Source organism: Haemaphysalis longicornis, unplaced genomic scaffold (genome assembly GCF_048455015.1).
Source record: "Haemaphysalis longicornis isolate Haplotype H1 unplaced genomic scaffold, Haemaphysalis longicornis Haplotype H1 scaffold_7, whole genome shotgun sequence".
Taxonomy (NCBI): domain Eukaryota; kingdom Metazoa; phylum Arthropoda; class Arachnida; order Ixodida; family Ixodidae; genus Haemaphysalis; species Haemaphysalis longicornis.
The window spans coordinates 77,174,975-77,198,594 of record NW_027526422.1 but is presented as its reverse complement, the minus strand read 5'-3'; the positions used below and the strand labels follow the sequence as shown (position 1 = coordinate 77,198,594).

The window sequence follows — 23,620 nt, the reverse complement described above, 5'->3', positions numbered from 1 at the left end:
TATTGTGCCAACAGCAAAGTGCAGAATTCCGTTTCACTCATTTATAAAAAAGCCCTCACCACAGTCATACTCTGTAACACTAATAAAAAAGCACAGCATTGCTTAATACATCAAAAGCAAGAGTGCAAGCTTACCTTGAGGAAGTTGCTTTGAACTTTTGAAGGCTGGTAAACAGCAAACATGCAAACTATGCAGTGAAAATGAGTGAAGGCATAAGCATGTCGCATCAATGTATTTATTGTCCCATCCAAGAGCCAGCATTGCTTAATACAACAAAATCAAGAGTGCAAGCTTACCTTGAGGAAGTTGTTTTAAAATTTTGAAGGCTGGTGAACAGCAAACATGCAAACTATGCAGTGAAAATGAGTGAAGGCATAAGCATGTCGCATCAATGTATTTATTGTCCCATCCAAGAGCCACTGTGAACATATTGGTACCAGGATTTAGTTTGTAGCTACCTACCAGCATTGCCATTTTCGCAACCAGCATACTGATGTACGCAGGCTGCTTTATGCAGGAATCAACAAAATGGTTACTGTAAGTGGCGAACAAATGCGACGTTAGGTTACGGTAAAAAGATTGCATGAAAGGAACCCTAGAAAAGCTTATAGCTGTAGAGCAGAAGTGTTTCGATCAGCATCTGCCAGCACAGTAGAAGCAGGGCAACAACATCTGATCAACGAACAAACAAAGGTCTTAAAACAGCGTACACTCGGCATGACAATATACAGCCACAGTGAACAGCAGTGGGTGGATACAATCTGCAACTTGATAACAGCCAGAAGTAGGTGAGGCAGCCTTCTACCCCACTGATCAGAACCTTTTGAGCCATACTGACAGTGCAAGATGGGAAAGGGCAGCTTAACATTTTTCAATCCATTGTTTGGGCAGACATCAATGGTGCATAAACAAAACACTGCAGCCACAACGTATAATGTAAGTTTTAACTGACATTCACGTGGTGAAAGCTGATCCCCTACGTCACACCTTCATGAATATGTTGCTGGAGGAGGTGGCGGCACCACAAAAAGTTTGTGAAAGGTGCACAATAGAACCTGGCTTCAATAGAGATTTACATGGGCAGTGAGGACGTGCCAGCTCTCTCACAGTCATTGGCACCACACACAGTCCTCCTCAGCACGGTCCCTCAAGTGAATACCACTTTGGAACACAGTGGGCTAAAATACCACGCAGAATACTTCCACTTCATTCTTTCAGTTCAATAAGCACGTACACAAGTCTTCAAACGGCTGCTCATAGTAGTTAAATGAAGTTGGTTTCATGCTGTGCCAAGGCTATCGCAAATGAAGCCACTGCTATAAGTCACATTTATGCATACAATGGATGGTTTCGAATAACTAATTTTCTTGCACCCGAGAAAAATAGTTTGAATCTTGAGTGCCTAACAAGCAAGATTCAAAGAACATCTTCCATGCACTACAAGGCACTTTCCTCACCACTTGTTTTTCTCTTTATTGTGCAGCTGAATGTACAGGATTGTTTTTACTATTTACATATCGTAGGCTGCAATCAACCTCTCCCCAAGCCCTTTTGCTTTTTCAACGGTGGCCCTTGCTAGAATTTTTGTGTTTTTGGCAGCTTGGCGGCATGCCTGCCTTGTCTTGCGCTGCTGATGATCCATCCAATGATCCTGACTTGGAAACTGGTTGCATGCCTGGTGCAGCTTCTTGTGTTGCCTGCTGGTCTGCTCCTTGCACTGCTGACACAGCTGGGACCTGTATCGAAATGGATGGCATCATTGAAGGTTTTGCAAGGCTTTTTTTACAGATATTTAGAGCACAAGTATGTACTCTTAAAATCCAGCACACTAGCATGCTTATTTACAAAAATGGTTCCAGCAACATATAAAAACACACAGTTACGATCAGCTGCGCGCTGCCGTGTTGACACTGAAGTCATTACTTAAACCAAAGAGAAGGCACATACAGTGAACTCACAAGACGCCAACAATGTTTTCAGAGGTCGTGCTTTAACAAGACATGACTTTAGCAGTTGGATTATTCAAGACTGAACAACCACACAAAATGAGTAAATGTTTTGAACTTATTGTGGAACAGCTACGGAACAACGAATGCATGAAGGCAGCTTGTGTATTATGGAAATGGCACCCCAGAGGCACTATTTAGTTGCTATTTAGGCAAGCACCGTCTGATCAGCAACATTTACGCTGTTTGACACCTTCGCACGTAATTTCCAACTGTTCCTGCGCTTCGGCACGCTTGTATAGAGGCACTGGAAAAAATACAGAGCCTTCAATTTAACACGCGTACCTGGTTATATCTGGGCGTGAGACCTCGGTTAGACAGGTGATGATTGGTACTTGTGGGCGTGTAATGTACACACACGGTGCTTAGATATATCAGTGCGCGTTATTGGTCATCTAATAGAAACATTCTACACGGGAATTTTCACAAAATTAGGAACTCCCGTAAAATGCAGCCCACTGCTCCAGAACGCCCTGCATGCCTGCCGCTCTTAGCAAGACGAGGCCGTCTTCTGGAGGGTTAACACGAATGAAGTACGAGAATTTTTTCGCTGTGTGGCCTGATAAGATACCCTGTTTCCTACGCTTGTCGCTCTCAACATATAAAATTAACATTTGCTCACAGAAACAGCTCTACAGTGCGTCAAGACATCAAGAATACACGAATAGTGCAACAAAGAAAGAACCCGATTAACCATCCGGTCAATAAAACATCGTCTGCGTGTTAGCGACGAACAAAGGTGATATGGTCGAGTTCCGTGGTCGAGTTGGCCGTTATGGCTTGTTTAAGGCACCAAAGCAAACGATCAGCTGTTAATCAGCGTCCTTTCACGATTTTGTCAGCATGCCGACCGCACGTCGGGTAAGGCGACAACAGTTACACTTATGAGTGGAAATGAACAACAACCGTGTATACTTACTTGGGGTTATATGACGCGTCGCTCCGCTACTCGTAGTCTCCCAGAACGAAATTTAACGCTGTACAGCGGCCCTTCGGCAGATACATGCCACCGCCGACTCGCAAGCAAAAAAAAAAAAAAAGAAAAAAAAAACGCTTCGCCGCCGAATCACCGGCCCCGCTAAACTCAGCCGCGTATGCCGTTCACAAATCACTTCCCCTCTTATAAAACAGTACTTCTAAACCTTAATTAAAACTTAACGTATCGTACAAGTTGTTTATGCGACTAATAATTTATACTGTAATAAACATTACTTGTAGCTTTTTAATTTAAAAAAAGATATTTCGAGTCAAGTCAAGATGTCGGCATAGTTAAGCCAAGTTCGAAAATCACACGTCTATCTGGCATGGCCGCCCTCATGGGGGTTGAAGCAGACGATCAACGGCTCGCATAGACACTAGCGCCAGTGTCCCCTCTAGTGTATATTAGTATGAAACTCTATGCTGTCCGCTAGACGCATCGTTGGTGACATAGAGATAATATATATATACATAGAGATAATATACTGGTGAGACAGGCTGAGTTGCAGAACTGTGGCTCACCATTTTCTGCGTTGCTCCATTCTGTGGAAGCAGAAACGCATGTATACGTCCGACACGCGTCCGCCGGGACCCAAACTTGAAAAGACGGGACGTAACTATATGCAGCGACGGCGACGAGCCATAGAGTTTCTTAGTAAGTATACTGTAAGAAACTCTATGCGACGAGCCTCAACTACAGTGAACTAGTGAACTTTCTAGTTCAGTGTACCTCAACTCAGTGTGTAGAGAAAACAGATAGTGTGGGCAGCAGTACAGCAGCGACGAGCGAGAAATGTTTACACAGCCGCCGATGGCGGTGAAAGCGACGGGCTGGCGCCGTCGCCCGCTTTTGGCCCGAAAAGGCAGCCTTAAAGAAAAGGCGGCGTTGTCTGCTGTTTGCAATACAACCACATCATAAGATTTATAACACTCAGCTCGCCATCAGACTCAATCGGCCGTGTCGCGGTGTTTTAACAGACGCTCGCAGCGCCGTTGATCCCGCGCGTTGCTACGACACCCAGCAGGGAAGCTGTCGAAGCCGTAGCGGGTTACTAAAGGTTTCATAGACTTTGTGGGCACTCCTTTCCAGCATTACCTTTTATCAACCCGGAGTTTTCACGCCAGCGTTCTAGGTTGTTCCTCGCGCTGTTGTGTGCAGTATTTCGTTGTGTGTGGCTGTCAAGACACCCGGAGATCTCCTGAGCTGCTGCTAGGATGTCCGTGTTTGAGTCCCAGGTGCTTCCCAAAAGGTTTGTCTGCCTCGTGCCTGTCGTGTCTCCTGCCTTGTGGTTGGTCCCGAACCTTTGTTCCGGCATTGGGTGACTTGCGCGCGCTGCTTAAAGCATTCCGTACCTGAGCATTCCGCTCCGAAAAACTCCTAATGCCGCTCACGGCTGGCGGTTAGGAGTTCTAACCGCCAGCCGTGAGTGGCACGCTGTCAGCTGCCTCGCGCAGGCGCCGACGGCAGTCATGGGCACGTTACTGGAGGCACGTCCAAATTTCAAATGCCATTCGAACTGGAAGGAGTTCGCCGTTCTAGGCGGCAATTCTCAACTGTCAACAAGGCAGTTGACAGTTTCCGCATTCGCCCTCTTGTTTTGTTTTTGCCACTGCTGCCTTGTTTCGTTCTTGACGAAAATTTAATCTTGCAGTTAAAATGTGGAAATACAAACAATTATTGGTGACTAAACTGATAATAACCTACAAGCTCGCACAAAACATGCACGAACAGCCAGTTTTCTTTCTTCGCACCGCCGGTGTTGAGAGTACCAAGTTATTTTGTAATCGCAGAGCGAATGATAGAGAACAGAAACAAGGGAAAAATTGATGAAGATCGTGCACTTTGAACACCAAAGTTTTACACGTAAATTGTTTTTGCAATCATGACATGCAGAAAGTGCGCCCGAGAGTACAACCGTTTGCGTTTCATAGGCTTTTGAGACCCTCAAAGGTCGTTGGGGTGCTCCTTTGACTCAAACAGCAACTCAACCACAGGCCTTTGAAAAACGTCGTGTAGCAGCTATAAAAGGTGCAATTTGGGTCAAATGACATTCGACTCAAAGGCCTTCGAAACGCTCGTGTAGCATGGGTATTACAGTTGCAGTTACAAAAGTAACGTAACTTCTTACGGTTACTGCGAAAAAATAACGTTGTTACTTTTTCCTTACTGCATAATACACCTGTCACATGCGCACCTTCAATCGCAATTGAGTGTTTCCAGATCGAGCTCGATCCGGATCGGCATAGTTACACGGCAATTTCAATCTCGATCGAGCCGATCCCGCTTGAACTCAATCCTAGTTTCCAAAGCATGATTGAGGTTTCCAAGCGCGATCGGATACAAGTGGTGATACTCTCGTCCCCGTTGGCTAATGGCACAGAAGTTGACAACATCTAATGCCAGAAATTGTAACAAATAACTTAACCCACATAAATGTGCGGTAACATTTATATAGTTGTGTATACGTACGACCGCGCAGTTACCTGACGCTGGCAGCGAAGTACATTTTTCGCACCGTCTGGCGTACGTGAGTGCAAGTGGTGCAACTTCTCAATAGGGATTGAAACGTGCCATGTAGCAGCGGCAATGCGTTGAGCATGCTCCAAAAGTCAATTGCGCTTCGCTTCAATCTGGATTTAAAATTCTTGTGTGACAGGGGCATAACCAGTGGCGTAACTAGATAGGATGGCGCCCATGGCAAATATATTTTCGCGCCCCTCATAATAATAATGATAGTAATCATTCATATTAATATATATATATATATAATAATAATAATAATTATTATTATTATTATTATTATTATTATTATTATCTCCTTATCTATGTTGAAAGAAGGCCATCTGGCTGTTTTGGGAAAGCGAATGAGTGATTTTTTGATTGATTGTTTGCTACAGTGGACTATAGCCGTCTTAGCAAAAGAATTCATCGTACCACACCCGAGAAGTCCACAAGGTTCGAAATAAAAGTGAAAGAAGAAATGGACCTTGTCGGTCACTGGTTCTTGTCTCGCTTCACATAAAATGGGACCATGAAATGTATTGCTCAAATTATTTATTGCAAATTTCATATCTACATATTATGCCCAAATTTTTATTAATGGTAATGATGCGTTAAAAAACTCATCCCGGCAATCCCTGTTGTCTCTTCGTCGCGTATCTGCCGTTTGTGACGCCAATGCTGATGCTGATTTTCAGCAAGTTGCCAAGAAAAAAAATTACGCCCACCTCCCCTCGCGGGAACCCTGGTGTGATGCAACGCATCTCATGGGGGGTTCCATTGGCGTTTTTCATTGTATTGATTACACTTACAGCAGGGATTCTCGCGCGATGGGGAGGTGGGCGTAATTTTCCATTTTCACCATGCAATGCACATGCAGTACACGTATGCTCAGGTACGATCTTTATTGCAGACGAGAATGAGTGCCTTGTGGTCTGTAAAGTGCACAGTTAGGGGCTCGACGATTGCATCAAGCAATTGTCGAGTACTGCGAGAGAGTGCACGCGTAACGTGGACGACCGTCGACTGAGACCGTCAGAGCGCGGCATGCCGCTTTATATTCACAGCGCCCGAAGGAGAGGGGAGCGCGGAGAGAATACTGCACATGCGCAGCGCGGGCAGCACCGCCCACCGGCGCCTAGCAATGGAGTGAGAACGCGCTGCTCCAACTAACACCGACTAGACGGTGTTGCGCCAACCCGCAGCTGTTCGGGGGAGAGTGTTCGCTATGGGAGAGAGGAGAGGAGAGGCGCAGCTGTGCGGACAATGCCGGACAGACGCAGGAAGGACAGAGGGGCGAGCATGAGATGCGTTGCATCTAAAAAATTGGCCCCAATCCACGCTGTAAAGGTGGTTGGAAAGCAAAGCCTTAAATGACACCCACAACAATTGCCCATGCGATGTGGATTCACACCCGTGGCTCTACAAAGAGTTAAACAAGAGATTCTGCTAGCTGCTACCTAAAATTCGCGGGGCGGCGTCACGAATTAGCAGCGTTGGCCACGGCAGCTAGGGCTAGAGCGGCGGATGCCGCCGCTGTAGCCCGGCCCCGAGTCGGCCGAAAGAAAACGGTGACGAGCGTCATTCGAAGGGTGAGGCAGCGCAACCTAGCCATCCTAATGTGCTAGCTCAGGGCTGAGACATGAAATAGAACCGCTGCGGCAGGAAATAGAACGCAACCACGCAAGCTCAGGAGCGCAGCACCTTCCATTGAGCACTCGCGGCGTGTATCATTTTTGATGGAACACGCCCATGATGGCAATTGGTGTGAATATAAAAGAGGATCCCTAAAATCTACTGCACGTGGTTCACCTGGTGTTTTAAAAATACCTGCAAAGGATCAATCTAATCGTAAGGGGGCAAATTTCAAGAGCGCCGCCCACCCCACCGCCCGCTTCTGGAATACAAGCGAAAACAGAAGCATAGCATACATGCAGCACGTACACACACTGGATATCATCTGGGGTTGCCTCCTGGACTCCGTACATAAGTATTCACACATCGGTGGGGCCGCTTCGTGACAAGGAAAGCAGAAAGGAAATAAACTGCTTGAACAGCCCAATTGCAGCAAACGAATAGTGCTGAGGGAGACAAGGACGGACAGAGGGGGTCATATACGTGGCCGTATGCCAGGAGGTGCGCGGGGTGCTAGCACCACCCCCCCAACATTGCGCCCCATGTGTGACCCCCTGTTGTCGTCCTTGTCTTCCTCAGCACTATTCGTTTGCTGCAATGTCGTGCCAACTAGCCCAAACTGGCGCCCTCTTCAGCAGCGACTTTTGCGGCAGTGCCGCCCCGCTGCGGTGACATACGGTAACCCGGCGCCGCTTTTTTCCCTCGGGCACATGTTGGGATGACTCGGCTCGGCGCCCCCGCCCAAGTGGCGCCTGGGGCACTTGTACCCCCTTAGTTACGCCACTGGGCATAACACTAAGTAATAGATCACGAACCAAATGATACAGTTTATTTAATAAAAACGGGTAGTCAAAAATGCGCATGGTGAATTCCTAGACGAACGGAACGAAGGGGGCAAACTCACGCCCAACACCAACAATCGTTGGGTACTCCTTATCTCGCTGCATGAACTTTTTGCTGATGCACTCTTCATGTCGGGGAATTTATTTGCTAATCTCATCGTAACAAAGGATGAGTTGTTTTTAAAGCTCGCATCCTAGAGGTTGCGTCTTTGCAGAAGTTTCATTTGTTTTTCTTGTTTCTGCTCTACTCAATACGAAGGAAAACTTTTAACACCTTTGAGACTGACCTCTGGCATCAGCTTTCTGCAGCGAAGATAACCATCTTAGCGACATGCTCTCCTAAACTGCGAGGGTGGCTGTGTTGAAAGATGAAAGATGGGGAGGAAAGTGGATAGCACAAATTGTACGTCGGCCTCTAGAGGGGTCGTGAAGAGATTTTCAAAAAAATTGTGTTGTGTATGTGCTTATAACCATGGAACCTTAATAAACAAACAATGCATACCCGTTTCGTTGCCCGATATCGGCAAATAGGAAAACAAATGCAGTTACGGTTTCACCGAGGCTTTCCTCCTCAACTCGTGAAGTGACATTTCAGTAAGTCAGTAAGAAGCCAATCATATTTCTCCCTCGTCTGCACAATATGTCGGCATAGAGCGTGCTTGCAAAGGGTCAGATAAAGCTACAACATCGGCGCCATGATGAAACTCGCCCTGCAACTGAACGGGAGGTGTCTGATCTCTGATACGACTGATCAACATGGTCGAACTTTCACTCAGCAACGAGGGCGAGTGGCGCAGGCACAAGCAACCGCGTTTAATCTAAAATGGGCATTCGTAAACTGCTTACGCTGTTTCGCACGAGTAAACTGTCGTTTTGCTAGCCGATACGCTTGCACAAGTTTGCCGGCGGTCTCACGTAGCCTGTAATGTGAGTTGCGCAAACGTGAAACTTCTGACCTGACAAGATAAATGACAGAACGCTTAAAATGAGAACTTATTACAAAAAAAACGTTTATCGAAGGAACTTCGAGTAGTCTGAACTTTTATTAAAACCCATCCATCATTTACTCATCAAGCGCAAAAATAACTAGCAAGAAGCAGCGGTACAGTGCCGAGTCGCCGAGTCCCACCATCACGCAGTTCGACAATTGCTTTCCTGTTTCCTGCAATAAATAATGCTGTCAACGCGGTTTTGTTGATTGTATACGCTTCCATTTGGCTTACTGCAGAAGCGTTGAACAGTAAGTTGGCAGTTAAAGCTCTGAGTTAATTAGAATTTATGAAAACACGACACACTTCTGGGTTACAAATGCAAAGAGGCTTTTATGCAGCAGTTTTTTGCCGCGTGCGCTTCTCACATCGACAGTGTGGTGGATAAATGTCCGACTAGGCTGGCCGTAACGTTGTGCTGGCCTGCAGGCCGCAAGTTCGAATCGCACAGGGGTCACTTTTTTTTTGCTTGAGCGGTTTTGTGCCATTTCATGCAAAAAAAAGTAAGATTCCAAAGAGAATTTGGCAAAAGAATGTGAAATTCAGCAGGAAAACTGGCTACAAACTGTACAAACAGCCAGTAGGTCTGAGTTATGCTGCAGTGGTTGCCAGACAACTGAAGCGGTCATGACACCGGTCACGTGGATAGAAAACTGATTTTTGGCAACGAATAAAGGATGCATTATTTTTAAAATATCGGGTTTGCAGCTTTGCAGAACAATACACACAAAGAACGTTGAACGCGCTGAACTCTCGAATGTACTTGACGTGACGTCACTCTAGTTGCGCTGCCGACCGACAACGCGCGTATGGTCGCTTGCGATGCGCCTCAAAACGAGAATTTCAAAGGCGCCTCCTAAATTCCAGGAGCAATGAATTGTGAAAATATTTGTGATTTGTGTTCGTAAAAGGTCGTTCAAGCAGGCAAAATTAAGCTAAGACAAATGCATTTTCTCTTCACGACCCCTTTAACGAGTGGTGCTGTTGGATAATTTTTTATGAAAAAGGAAGTAACTGTAATGGTCTTTCTTGTTACAGTTACTGTGTAAAAAAGTAACACGGTTACAGTTACAAGTTCGTCTGACCTTTAAGTAACTAGTTACAGTTAAAAGTTACTGTAAAAAGTAACTAGTTACCAGTAACGCAGTACTAGTAATTAATTACTGGCCAGCGGTCTTGGTCATAGTTGGTGGTGATGATGTTGCCTATTGCAGTTCACCCTTGCGATGTCCATTTCGGGCAATTGCACGCCACCCACATTCATGAAACCTACGGCAGTGATTGGAAGCCGACTTTGGAAGCTGAAACATTCTACGAACATGAAGGTGGCCCAGCAATTAGCACCACAGGGGATGCACTAGAAACGCAATTGCTGCGGCGTTTACGGGATGAGCGCTGTGTGGCTGATAGGGGCTCATGCAATGTTTTGGTTCTCTTTCGCTTCTCCTTGCCTTTCTGTGCCCTAAACAACTTGTTGTCGTGACGTCTGTTAGCAAACAGTACGTTGAGGGCACTTTAAAGGAGCCATGAAGAGAAAATGCAAGTTGGTTTTATTCGAAAGATTTCGTGTTTTATAGTGCCCCCAGCGCTTGTCCGGATACAAACGGTGCTTTATTCACTGAGAAATTAAACAATTTAGGTTAAAATTTTGATTTTCCCGCTCAATCATGCGTTTTCGTGGTCCCAAGTGACATCACAGGAACCGACCGCTCTGCAGCCTAGAGTACCTTCATTCACGCATCTGCCGTACAGGGTAGAGACATGTATACGCTGCGCCGCCATTTTCGGTTGCTCGCTCGCCGCCGAAGCAAGTCATTGTGTCAAAGCCGCGCTAAAATTATCGCCGCAACGCGGTTTACTGAAGAAGTTTGAATCATATTGTCTGTTTCGCGTTGCTAGGTCTCGTGGGCAACGAAAAGAATAACGCGTTGAGCCCGTTGGCCCAAATGCGGCGGCACGGGACCGTTCAAAGGTTGTCTCTACCCTGTACAGCGGTGTTGGTTTGTTCCCGCGTTTTTTTACGTTCCGTAACCTAGATGGCGCCACCATACCGTGGCAAGCGTTTGGTTTGTTTTTGCCCGCATTTAAACCTGGCTTGTCATTGTTCTGGGAGAAAATATTCGTTCCCTGAAACAGTGCTCGCTCGACAAATGGGGTCATGTAAGACACCGTTGCTTGCGTCAATCGGCCAGTGTCGTCTGAGACAACCCCAAGCCCCGTAGTGCTGTGCAGCTAAACCAAGCATGCTGTGCGCAGTACGAACAGCAGAACGCATCAGTACTTCTATGTTTACATGTGCTTTCGTAACTTCCACTGTTTGTCCCATCATTCTTATTGCTTTGTAAAGAATGTGCCCTAAATTTAAGCGCAAATCGCTCGTTCGTCTAGTTTGTAAGCTCTACCTAATTTTCGTCTGCTTCTGCCAGCCTCCGCCAATCGCAGAGCTTAGCTCATGTGACATCATAGGTTCTGTTGCGGGAAATGAGCTGGTGGGTCGCATGACCATTCCCGTTTTTCCTAATTATGTAGCTTATTTGAGCGAAGTTTACCTTAAAAGTGGTGTCAGTATGATTCTAATGAGACAATCTTTTGAATGAACCAAACTTGTGTTTTCTCTTCATGGCTCCTTTAAAAAATAACTCTGTCTTGGTAGAATGCTCGAACGCGAATAAGAGCTACCTGGGGAGGCGGTTCTGCGTGCTTTTTCGCTGCTCTTGCGGGCGGCGGCGGCGGCAGCAGCATATCACCACTGTCACCTCCGAACACATTAGGCACAAGTACCTGCTATTGTCACCTCGTTTAGACCTGAAATTGGCACAGTGAGAGTTTGGTTTCGTTTTGCAGCGCGGACAACCAATGCAGCTTGGTTTTGAATATGTATGTCGTAGAAAAATATGTTTCTAGGATGTGATTATACCCAATTTCTGACAATAACCTGTGCCTTTTATTGGAATATAAGCCATGTGAAAATGTTACTTATATTCAAAGCGTGTGCGTCGTTAAATGTGCCCCCTCACGGGACGCCGGCCTGTGACGCACACCTGGCGCTAGAGGTGTGCACGGGCTCGGGCCACCCGACTTACTTTTCACCCGGGTCCCGGGCCTGACTCGGGCTGAAATGTAAATGCTTCGGACGGGCTGGGCCGCTGGCCCGGCACAGTGAAGCAATACTTAGGTTTTCTATGATATCACATAAATTACATGTTGCTGACGTGTTAAAAGCACGGATAAGGCACATGTGGGCGAATGGCAAGCCGGTAAGTGTGAGAGATCTGCAACTGCATGTCTTGGGATGAACTGAGCAGCACATGCGGCTCAGCAACACACCGCCTAGGGAAGTGCAACGAATGAAAATTCAGCGTGACTAGTTTCCACCACTAAGTTCGGGCGACAACAAATTTTCAAGATGGGACACTTTGAACTGCAAGCGCTGCTAGAGAAACCTGCGTCTCCATCTGTTTTCTGCAGCAGTGCCCTATTCAGAGTTGCGTTTCCTTCTCTGAGCCAACAAAAGTGAAGCTGTCAAAGACTGAGGGGGCAATTCAACTTTAGTTTTGCTCTGTGTTTCGGTGGGAAAGCATCGTGGCGAGCGTAGCTGGTGGTAGGAGGTGGCCTGTGCCCTCGGGCGTCGTGGCCGGCAGACGAAGATGAAAGGAAAAGCGCAACAGGGGAGTAAGGTGGCTTAAATGTGCCAACAGCTGCCTAAACAGTAACACTTACAATGATTGAAACTTTATAGATAAGCGATATGAGTCGGTATAGAACGTAGTGAAGCGGCAACGATAAAATGTGCATAAATGCACGTGTGTACTTTGTGTCTCAATAAAAAGAAGGGACCGAGTCTGACAGCCCTATATACTCTTGAGAAAAGGAAACGTATATGGACGAAACAACAAAGCAAGTAGACACCCTGTTTAAACGAACCGGCTGGTCCCCTGTCATACAGGTTCCATTTCTGGATAGCAATTGCAAGAATCAGGTTCAAATGCCCAAGGTGCCATTATATTTTTAATTGCTTGTTTCAATTCATTTATGGCACATTATGAAATTCTACACAAAATGCCGGGTGGTTTTGTTCCCTTTAGGCGAGCTCCAGCTCTTTGTTTTTTACTTTTCAGTGGTTTGGGCCATTTCGGTTTCGGCTACTTTTCTTGAATATTATACAATATTACCATGAATTTGTCCGTGGTTGGGGGATTTTCGGTTCATCTTTCGGTTCGGTCACCTTTATGTCGGTTTCAATTCTTTCCTATGTAGCTGAGCGAAGGACAGCTGCGGTAGGGATATGTGCATGATTTTTGTCTAATTGGGGTTGTTTTGCCCGTTTAATTAATGTTGGTCTTGCCTGTTATCATTTCCCTTACGATGTGTTTTACCGCCTTTAGGTAGTTTTCGCTTCCAAACGTACCCCAATTAGGCGCGGGCCCCTATGGTATTTGGGCTGGAAACACGCAGCCGGGCCAGGCCGAGCCCGGGCCATAAGGTTAAGGTCCCGGGCCAGGCCGGCCCATCGGCCTTCTTTGTCGGGTCAGGCCGGGCCTACAGCGATAAGCACCGGGCCCGGGCTGGGCTCGGGCCCAAATTTTCGTCCCGTGCACAGCTGTACCTGGCGTTTGTACAGACTGAATGGGTCACACCACGATCGTGTCAGAAACATTCACACACTCATAAATACACAACATTAGCAAATAGAGTGACTACTTCACATAAATATGTATTTCCAACGCATACAAATCGTAAATCTCAGTCGTGAATGTGCCGCAAAAAGCAGCTGTGACAGTGGGGAGCGCGCTGGAGACTCCGGCAGCTGCTTTCGAGACAGGCCACTAGGCGGATTTCAGTGGCGCCCCAACAGGCAGCGCTCGGGGCGTATAACCGAAGTAATACATAGTAAATGCGCACCGAATCGGAAATCAAGAAGGACCAGTGGAACTTTCATGATGTAGAATGTTGTGCAAAGCCGCATGGCTTCACCGTTTAACGGTTTTGGAGGAGGAGGAATCAACTTTTATTGAGCCCAAAACGAAATCGGTGGTGCATGCTGGCACCAGACGGGGTGGTTCCCTAGTTACGGGACCCATATGTTCCCAGCAGCTCCTGACCTCTGGCTGTCAGGGCGAGCTGAGTCGGCAGGGCGGGGCTGGTCAACAAGGTCTCCCATCGCTCAAGGGGTTGGGGATTGGGGGTGTTGTGGTGAAGGGAAGGAGGGGGGGGTCTTGAGTTCTGTACACTCTGCCAAGATGTGCAGCAGGGTGCCCCTCTCTCTTTTGCAAAACGGACAGAGCGTATCGTGTTCCACAGGGTACATGCGGTTCATTAGTACGGGATGCGCAAGTGATCCCGCCTGCGCTCGACGCAGGATCGTCTGTTGTTGCCTTGTCAGTTTGGGGTGTGGTTCCGGCAGTCTGCACCTCTCCTCTCGGTACATCCGGGTAATGTCCCGAAAGCTGGTAACCGGGTGCGGTAGCTCTTCCGGCTCGTACTCGGCCCGGATTGACATTTCTCGGGCATGGTAGTCGGCGAGGGTGTTGCCTGCTACCCGCGAGTGAGCCGGTACCCATACGAGCTCTATGGCTCTTCCCGGTGGCTTGCACTTGGATAGAATGGCTCGGGTGTGGAGGAGATTACACCCCTGCGGAAGCTTCCGTGCGCTGTCATTGAGTTGGTGACCACGGTGCCCACGCACGGCTGTGCGAGTGCCAGTGCCACGGCCACTTCCACGGCAACTGCGGGGTCTGTTGTCTTCAGGGACGCGCTGACGATCAGCCGGTCTCTGGACGTAACTACCGCCGCTGCACGGTCGCTGTGTTCTCGGAGCGAGGCGTCCGTGTAAAGGACCCTGGGGTTCTTTTCCAGCTTCCGGGCCATTGCTTTTGCCCGTGCGGTGCGCCTCTCGTCGTCCTTGGCCGGCGTCATGTTCCGGGGAAGGGGTTTCATCTGAATGCTCATCTTCCAGTCTTCCGGAAGGGCTGCCTTGATGGGTACTGGCTCGATCTGCCAACCTATCTTGCGTAGGACGGCTCGTCCGTGCTCCGTGTGGCTGAGTCGGATTCTCTGATTCGAAAGGTGGACTTCGATTATCTCCTCCACCATGTTGTGGGCGCCCATGTCTAGCAGCCTTTGTGTGGACGAGTATATGGGAATGCCGAGTGCTTGCTTGAGTTCAGCATGCGTGCTTGTTGAAGTGAAGCTGACGAGCGCAACGCTCGCGTTCCCCTCCTCCCCCCCCCCCCCAAATGCTCTCCCTCAGCCTCTTGTGCAAAGGATTCTCGGTTGCTTGGAGTGCAGTCACCAATGTGGCGTTGTTGCGCTGTTGCTTTTTAACACTGACAGCGGCCAAGAAAAGGGCAGATTCGGATGAGGCTGCTGTACGAAGCGCAGGGAAGCCACACTAGAAACTTTCGGTTGTGACAATGGCAGACATCGCAGAGGGTAAATAAGTTTCGCTGACTGGGACCCAAGTGCGGAATCGACTTCACTAGGCACGACGGAAAATGTGCTGGTCAGTGTCCAGTTTGATGAGTGCATGCAATGTGATGCTTGCAATGTATCAAAAGGGTAAAGACAGCCAACTCTTTTGCATTCTTTCTGTTATTGTCACCCGTGGTTCCTGGCCTGTCACAAAATAACATTTATTATGCTTAAGCCCATGATGAATAACCAGAGGGAATGAAATGAGAATGATCAGTTTTTTCCTGCACTGTTTCGAGTTGAAGGACACGTGCAAGAGAAGCAGTGCATGCCACCACCATTTTCTGTAGATATCAACATTGTGGAAGCCAGCGGAGGGGCTGGTTTGACTGCCGCCAAAGCTGAGTTGCCTGAAGCGGTTTATGCCTACAATCATGGTGGATATTTTGTGGCTGCTGTAACTATATGGCCCGGTGGTGACTTACTGCAATACTCACCCTCATCATCAGCTCATGTCTAGCACATAGCACTTTTCACCAAGAGTGCTATAGACCTTATGCAAAAACTGGCGCCCTCTTGCGGGAACCGCAGGCGCTCCCGCCTGGTTGGGGGATATACCGCAGTATACATGATAGCCCGGGGTTAGCGACGTGCACTTCGGCATTTATCGTTGTTCACAATGCTTAAATACTGCCGTGTAACTTGCTGTGCACAAAGATGATACGTGGACGACCATGGAAATAGTGTACACATCTTTTATTTCTTAATGGAAGCATGATTCCAGCCCTGCGTGAAGTCGCTTGCGGGTGTCGACTTCCCTTCGCTCAGTAATATTATAGCTAGATCGCATGCATAGTCGCGCAACGAATGATATGTGCAGGACTAAAAAGGTCCCAAAGTGAGCTATTTTCTAGCCCTGTATTTGCTGCCGAGCACTCCTGCCTGCTGGTAGTTAAGGCGCACTGCATCGGTCAGCTCGTACTTTATCGTGTGGGATGTTTTGAGTCTGCCCTTCGTGCTTTGCGCGCCCGTGTTTTCTTTTTATTCTGGACGTTCGGTTGGCTTTTATCGAAGTGCTCCGCATTCTTTCGTTTGCCAAACGTTACAGGAAATAAGGGATCTGCGAGAGTTGCAACCTTCACGTAGCGCCATGAGTTGCGCAAGTAACGTATGTAGTAACCTGTGTATCGGTCATTTAGCGCTCGTCGCCTGCTGTTCAATCGTAGCCTATTTATCAGATTTTTCGAGCGCAATTTTCTAAGCGGTAGTGTGCACCCGGTTTTGTTGTCCACGGCACGAGCAAGGGACGCTCAGCGGTCGCCGCGAGGCACGCGCTCCCGAGCGCTCGGCATTTTCTCACTCTTTAAGGTTTTCGCAGTTTTTTTTTTCTAAAGCCTTTGCATGTGCTGAGGACGCTCAGCGGTCGCCGCTAGGCACTCGCTCACCAGCGCTCGGCAATTTATTGGTAATTTAATTATTCATTGGCAATTTATTGGTAATATATTGGTAATATGTTTAACGCGTTACACACCACACGCATTACACGCTACACATTACGGCCAGCTACAACAGCTCCGCTGTTAAAAAATACCAGGTATGCAATTTATTTTATTAAGCGTCTTTTTTTTTTTTGGTTTTGCAGGTTTTCTCTGCGTCCCAGATGATCCTTAGTGTATAGCTATATTGTGGAGTGCCCCCCCCCCCTCTCCCCATTTCAACCTCAGGGCAACCCGCATCGGCTCGAAGCATTTCAGGAATGACCTCCTGAGAAACCCGCAGGATGCGAACCAACACGGATGTACTTTCAATGTTTGCGTTCTCAAAGCAAAAAAAAAAAGAGAAGAAAGGCGACAGCCTCCAAGTGCCTCCCTGACTGCTTTTTCGATGCATAATGCGTATTTACAAAGTCGCTCGGAAATGTGGGCAACAGAGAAAGGTCCACAGATCACTCGTCGCTCATTTTGCTGCGCTTAAATCTGAATATAAAAGGATCGCCAAGCCCAGAAAGCCCCTCACACGCTTCGTACCAAGCAATCCCGCGACCGCCATCCTCCAACATGGCGTCGCGTGCTCGTTTCGGTTTTCTTCCGGTAGATGGCAGCACTTTTGCATAAGGTCTGCTGTGGTGAGTCATGACAGTTGTCAGTGAGGTGTATTGTTAGCACTAGCTGAAGTGAAGCAGGGCCTTTAGGATTAATTATGTATGCTGTCACTGTACAGGTAGGTTCTCAGCTCTACTTTTTCGGGCTGCATACGTGAAAGAATTGGCGATGAGGGTGCGTGGAACTATTTGAGCAGCCATCCCTACTCAGTAGGATCAAAGCATTCGGGAGGGAAGGCAATGTCTGGTCTGCATACGTCAAGCATGTCCACAAGTTTTTTGAAGCCAGTGACGTTTCAGCAAAGAAAAGGTCAAATAATTTTAACTTCTGTGGGCTGCATACTCATGCACTGGTTTGCAACCTTGTAAAGGCCAGAAACTTCCTTAATCAGATGCTCAAAGAGATGCTGACCATACTCGGCAGGCACAACATCCCCCGCAACCTGTTGTAGTGCAACAGTTTCTCTTCAATTCAAGAGGGCATTCCAAAGGAGCAGCAGTCTACGGAGCAGCACAGGACAGCGCTCATCCTGGGTGTTCTCTGCTTCGTCTCACCCTTTAGTGCTGTTACAATGATTCGAGGAAGCCTCCCCAGTTTCGTGTGATGAAGAGCTATGGGCATCTTGTTGGGATGTGGGAAGCTTACAGAACTTGACCTGTGAGATGTCTACCAGTTGATATCTCTGAATGCAGAAAGCCGTTCGTGCACGACCATCAACACACAGATGGGTCTGCTCCAGATACCAAAATTACCCTTAGGATTTTCTCCGGCAGCCACTCTTTGCGAGAGGTGAAAAATCTGCTTAGCAGTGCTCCAAAACAACTGTGGGCTTTGACAACACAGTTGTTACAGGATTTGACGACAAAGACAGTCTAATAAATCTGACTATTCTTGAGGAAGTTCAGAAAGCTTACATTAGGTTCAAGCTGGAGAAGTACATTTTGAGTGGTTCCAAAGTGAAACATTGGAGCCACACCATAGACACGCGAAGTACAGAGCCTGACTCCCCCCAAAAATGTATGTATTGCGCTAATTTGAATTTTCAAGTTTGTTAGTATTTTTGGCTTTTTTCTATTTCAACAAGTTTGTATTTTGTCTTCATGACATCTTAACACAATCAAAAGCTTGGCAAGTTGGTGGTACATCCTGAGAAGAAGCACGAAAAAGACGACTATGTAGAAAAGAACACACATGACAATGTGTGTTTCACGCTTACTTCGCCCCAGGATGACTAACTGTGAGAGTAGCCTAGACATGGATGTACACTTGTTCGTGCCCCAGTACTTACTATGTGGAACGCACAGAGGTGCTCTGAAAACTTGCTCAGGCATGTCCGATTCGACAGGGCATAACAAAGAATCTCTGTCGGCACATCACCCGGCATCACGTAAGACGATGAGGAGGAGGAGGAGGAAAAACTTTATTGTGAGCCTGGTGATGTGGGAGTGGCTCCTCAGTCCAGGAGACCATGGGACGACCTTGCTGTCTCAGCCCTGGACACCAGGAGTTGCTGTGCATCCAAGCCGGCGCTGGTCGTCAGGTTCTCCCACAGCTCAGGGAGGGGAAGGGAAGTGGGTAAAGGTGGGAGGGCTGGGTTGTGTGTGCACCCCAAGATCATGTGTATGAGGGTACATGGGTTAGGGCAGAATTTACATGTGGCAGGGTATTGGGTGGGGTACATCCGATGTAGCCAAGTTGGGTGAGGAAAGGTGTTTGTTTGAAGCCTCCGGAGTATTACTTCTTCTGTTTTAGTAAGCTGCGGGTGAGGAGGGGGAAAATGTCTTGATGTGCGGTAATGTTGGGTGATGTCTTGAAATGTGAGCAGGGGAACGAGACTTGGGGTTTCCTCAGAGGCCTGGGACGAGAGTTCGCAGGCTTGTCTATGGGAAAAATTATTGCTTGTTAGTGAGGAGTGTCCCGGGCTCCACACAATGTCGATCTTCCTGTTGGGGGCGTGTTGAGCCAGGAGGTTCCACGTAGTTGAGGCCACGTAACCTGATAAAAAGCTGCGACAGACGGCTTGACAGTCTGTAATTAGAATCGTTGCGGATGTTTGAGTGATGGCGAGGGCCACAGCGAATTCTTCCGCGGCCCAGATAGAAGGGGTCTTGATTGAGGCGCAGGTGATGATCTTGTCCTTAGTGGTTGCTATGGCTAAGTGATGGGACGGATTGGAGTAAGGGCTGGCATGTGTGTACAGAACATTAGGATTGCTTCCGTAGATTTGTTCTTGGGCTTGGCGACGGGCGTGTCGACGACCGGAGTGCAAAGTGGGATGCATATTTTTGGGAAGAGGGCGGACACGAATGGATTGATGCCAATTATGGGGAAGAGGTTTTCTGTCCGTGGTCTGCGGAGTTGACATTTTGAGGTCCTGTAAAAGTGCCAGTCCTGTTGGTGTTTGAGTTAGGCGGAGTCGTTGACTGGAAAGATGTCCTTCGATGAGTTCCGTGACAGAGTTGTGAATTCCTAATTGGAACAGTTTAGTTGTTGCGGTGGACATAGGAAGATTAAGAGCTTTCTTTATAGCTTTGCGGATGAGGCGATCAATGGCTTCCATGTCAGTTTTGCTGAGAGTTAGGTAGGGGGCGATGTAGATGACCCGTGATATGAGGAAGGCGCGGATAAGGCGGAGAAGGTCTTCCTCCTTCATGCCGCGATGTCGATTGGAGATTCGGCGAAGCATGTGGGTAACTTGAGTAAATACTGTGGTGAGCTTGAATAATGTCTGATCGTTCCGTGTATTGGCCTGGATTGTAACACCCAGTATCTTGAGTGAAGGTCTGGGATGTATAAGCTGACCGTCGAGGGTAATTTGAACTGATTCTTTATTGAATGCAGGGGGGCTTTACGGAATGCTGCAATAAGGGCTGTTTGGACAAGTGCTTACCTGTGCATTAAGGTGCAGTGCAGTAAAGCTGATGCTAGTATTGTGGCTTCCACAAGCACTAAGAATACGAGCTCCTCTTGGAATGGCGAGCTCTGGAATTTGTGAATAGAGTAGAACACAAGCACTAAAAACACGAATTTGTGAATAGAGTATGGGGATTTGAATTACTCACTCATGGACAATTATGCTTTCTGATTTAATAGTAAAAATGACCAGTCCCTCTTCTAAACATGCACACCCCCCGGAACTGGCTCATTACATGCCAAATGTCCCAGCACTTCACAACTTCCGGTTTAAGCTGAAAAAGTCGTAGCTTTTTTAGCAATGCTTCTTTTTCTTGAAATATTCTTTGATACAAAGCTTCTTCGATATTATGAACTTCTACTTAACAAAAGGATGAAACAGGCTGCCATTCAGGAATTGTTAGATTTTGTTCACAGGGCTTCACACTATTTTTTATGCAGAATCTAAGGCTTTTGTTGCTGCTATTGTCGACGATAACAGAATTGTATGCGTTTATAAGGAGTACTGGCACCAAAGTCAGAAACTACGAAAAGATATACGTTGTCTTTGTTTTTGTGGAGATGCCTTCCAGCAAGTTCTTGAGCCAGCCATGGCCACAATCTTATCAGGAATAAATGTTATATCCTTGCTGCGAGTTATCTCAGGTCACAAGCACTAGCCAAATCGCTATCCGCGTGATGACAGACTACCCCGCAATCTTTGAACCAGTTGGCTCTTGGTGATGCATAGATTTTTCGTGAATCAGCAATGCTCTCCTGTGCTTCAGTCGATGGTGGTCTCGTTTTGCCAGTTGGCCATGCTTTCAATGTTGTGCGCCAAAGGGAAAAAAAAAAATTAACTTGAAGCTTTCAAAACTAATAGAAAACCCAGATTTTGAGCAGAACCGAACTGAAATCGGTCCTTAGATAGGTAGATACCCATACAAAGTGTTTGATTCGACGAATAATTTGCATAGTTTGTAAATTATCTGTGGATTGGTCGCCGCCGCAAGATCTGTTTGCTAAATGGAACGCAAGTGTGGGCCACTGCTTCACTGTACCAGCATCCACCAAGTGCAAACACAGCAGACATTGTGAGAAATGTGTTTGATGTCATAGGTATTTGACATCTTCTATGGCCGCAGCGCTGTGACGTTACACTGGCCTACATTCATCAGAATGTCCCTCTCCACTGTTGGCGGCTGAACCTAGTTTTATGAAGGCGTGTTCATAGTATTTTATGCCAGCTAGAAAACATTGGTGCGGCAAAATGTGTAGGGCACCTGCCGAGCGATACCGTGAGAGCTCCTGCAATCCTGTATAGCACAGAAAAAACTGAACATTGCCTGCAGTAAGTATGACTTATTTTTGCACAACAGGGGTGCTGCTTCTTGTATTCATTTATTTCTTTGCAAAATGCTTGTCTGGTGGGCTATATTGGGCATACAGTTTTCGGTTGTGAAGTAAAACTAGCAATAAGATTACTGCCAGCCTTCTTAGTGTTTGGCATTATCGTTTTTAACTGTCATCAGTAATTGCCTTTTTCATTTCCAGAACGCAACGCTGACAGCTGGCATGCCGCGCGCAACTTCATCGATGTTAAAGGGCTGTGTCATTACATCCCGGGATGCAGCCTACAATCAGGATGAGTGGTGCAACCAAATGACACAGGCATCTATTAGAACTAAAGCAATAGGTACTGCCTGTCTTTTTCCGAGCTGATAGTGTGTGTGCTTTTCTGATTGCGGATTTGTTTTCCAGGTACGCAGTGTGATTTCAGATTACTGACCTGCTCAAGCTCCCAAACAGAAGGGGAATTTTCAGGTAAGAATTGTGGACTTTCGTTTGTCTTGGCAGCTTTCTGGTGCCAAACAATCAACATGCACCCAAAAGAATTTGATGGAAATCCTGAGAAGTGAATTTTTACGGTGCTTCCCCGTTTTATAAATGTGCCTCCTTTAGTTGCATGAAAGAACTCTTCCTGCAGCACTCTAGGCTTTCAGACCACTCGTATCAACTAAGTCGGAATACTGTTTATTGCACAATCATCCACAGTGGTGTTCCTATTATCTACACATCACAAGTCATGCAATACACCTTCTGGAATCTGTAAATGTGCCCACCTCTTAACAATGTGATTATAATAATAGACTATTAAGACTTGTAGAAACCAATTTTAACAGTGAAGGTGTTTTAGCAAATGGTAATTTTTCGTGTCCGCAGTTAAAAATACAAAGAATTGCCGAGCGCGCGCAAGTGACCGTGGGGCAAGAAAATGCCTAGTGCTCGTGCGTGCGTGCCTGACACCGAACGCCCACCGTCCCCGGTGCACGTTTGTCAAACCAAGCATACCCACTTCGGGAGATTGGCTATTATTGGCGGAAAAAAAAACTACAATTTTTGTCGCAATTGTCGCAATACTTGCTTGTAACGAGCAAGACACGTCATTATGTATGCCCCACCAAGGTGATGTTCAGTGATTATTATTTCAAAAAAAAAGAAAGAAGCTCACACAGATAGCAACACTGATGGAGTAAAGGTTATTGGGGCAGCGAAGAAGAAGCAAATCGGCTGCAATCAAACCTTTGTGATGGTCATGAAGGTTGTGTACAGCTTCGCTACCTTCAAGTCTTACACGTTAGAACGAGCTTTATTTTGCCATATCAAGCAGCCCCAAAGGAGGCTTCCCTGCACACACTTGTAATACAGGAAAGTAAGCTCCCATAGCTGCCTATGGAACACCTTTCCCTGTGCGACTACTGTTTTGTTTGAATGGTTTCTTGTCAATTGTTAAGCTATGAATCATCTACAGTTGATTTGTTAAGGTAATGAATGTCTTTAATTCTACGACCACCATTCTGTAGATGCAAGGGTTTACAGTATTCAAGGCGGTCATCTTGCACAGCGTAAAATGACGGGACACTAGTTAGTATAGGCCACCACAACCGCTTTCACTTTCAAAACTGATTTTGCTGACATGCTCTCTAAAAAAGATCGTATGAAATAAAAAAAAACATTTTTTTGACAGTACACTATGAATAATTTTGTGAAACAATATTGCCAGTTGCACGTGGTGATATGTTAATGCTGTGACAATTTTTTAAAGACGATAGTATGGATTGGGCTTTTTAAATGCAGGAATTTCAGTTTGTATGTCTGTCCACCAGTCTGTCTGTCCCTTTCATCTGCCCTGCCAAAAGTTATAGTATTATTGGACAAGATATTTATATAGACAAGCCATTGCCAAACTACTAAAACTGGTCGC

At 46.9% G+C, this 23,620-nt stretch overlaps 1 protein-coding gene and 1 long non-coding RNA gene across 2 annotated transcripts in view; one reads left to right on the top strand and one right to left on the bottom strand.

Annotated features, from left to right (window-relative positions):
* Positions 1 to 379: 379 nt before the first annotated feature.
* LOC144146003 (uncharacterized) lies at positions 380 to 3,173 on the bottom strand. Its single transcript, XR_013317639.1, has 2 exons — positions 2,926 to 3,173; positions 380 to 1,736 (listed from the first exon to the last, which is right to left on the bottom strand). It is a non-coding gene; the product is annotated as an uncharacterized LOC144146003 (long non-coding RNA).
* Positions 3,174 to 4,005: 832 nt separating this feature from the next.
* LOC144146002 (uncharacterized) overlaps positions 4,006 to 23,620 on the top strand; it is a 34,197-nt gene continuing 14,582 nt past the window's right edge. The window contains exons 1-3 of the mRNA XM_077677902.1: positions 4,006 to 4,234; positions 21,910 to 22,051; positions 22,117 to 22,179. Coding sequence (XP_077534028.1) covers positions 21,931 to 22,051; positions 22,117 to 22,179 — 184 coding nt within the window. The 5' untranslated portion in view covers positions 4,006 to 4,234; positions 21,910 to 21,930. The remainder of the gene's footprint in view (positions 4,235 to 21,909; positions 22,052 to 22,116; positions 22,180 to 23,620) is intronic.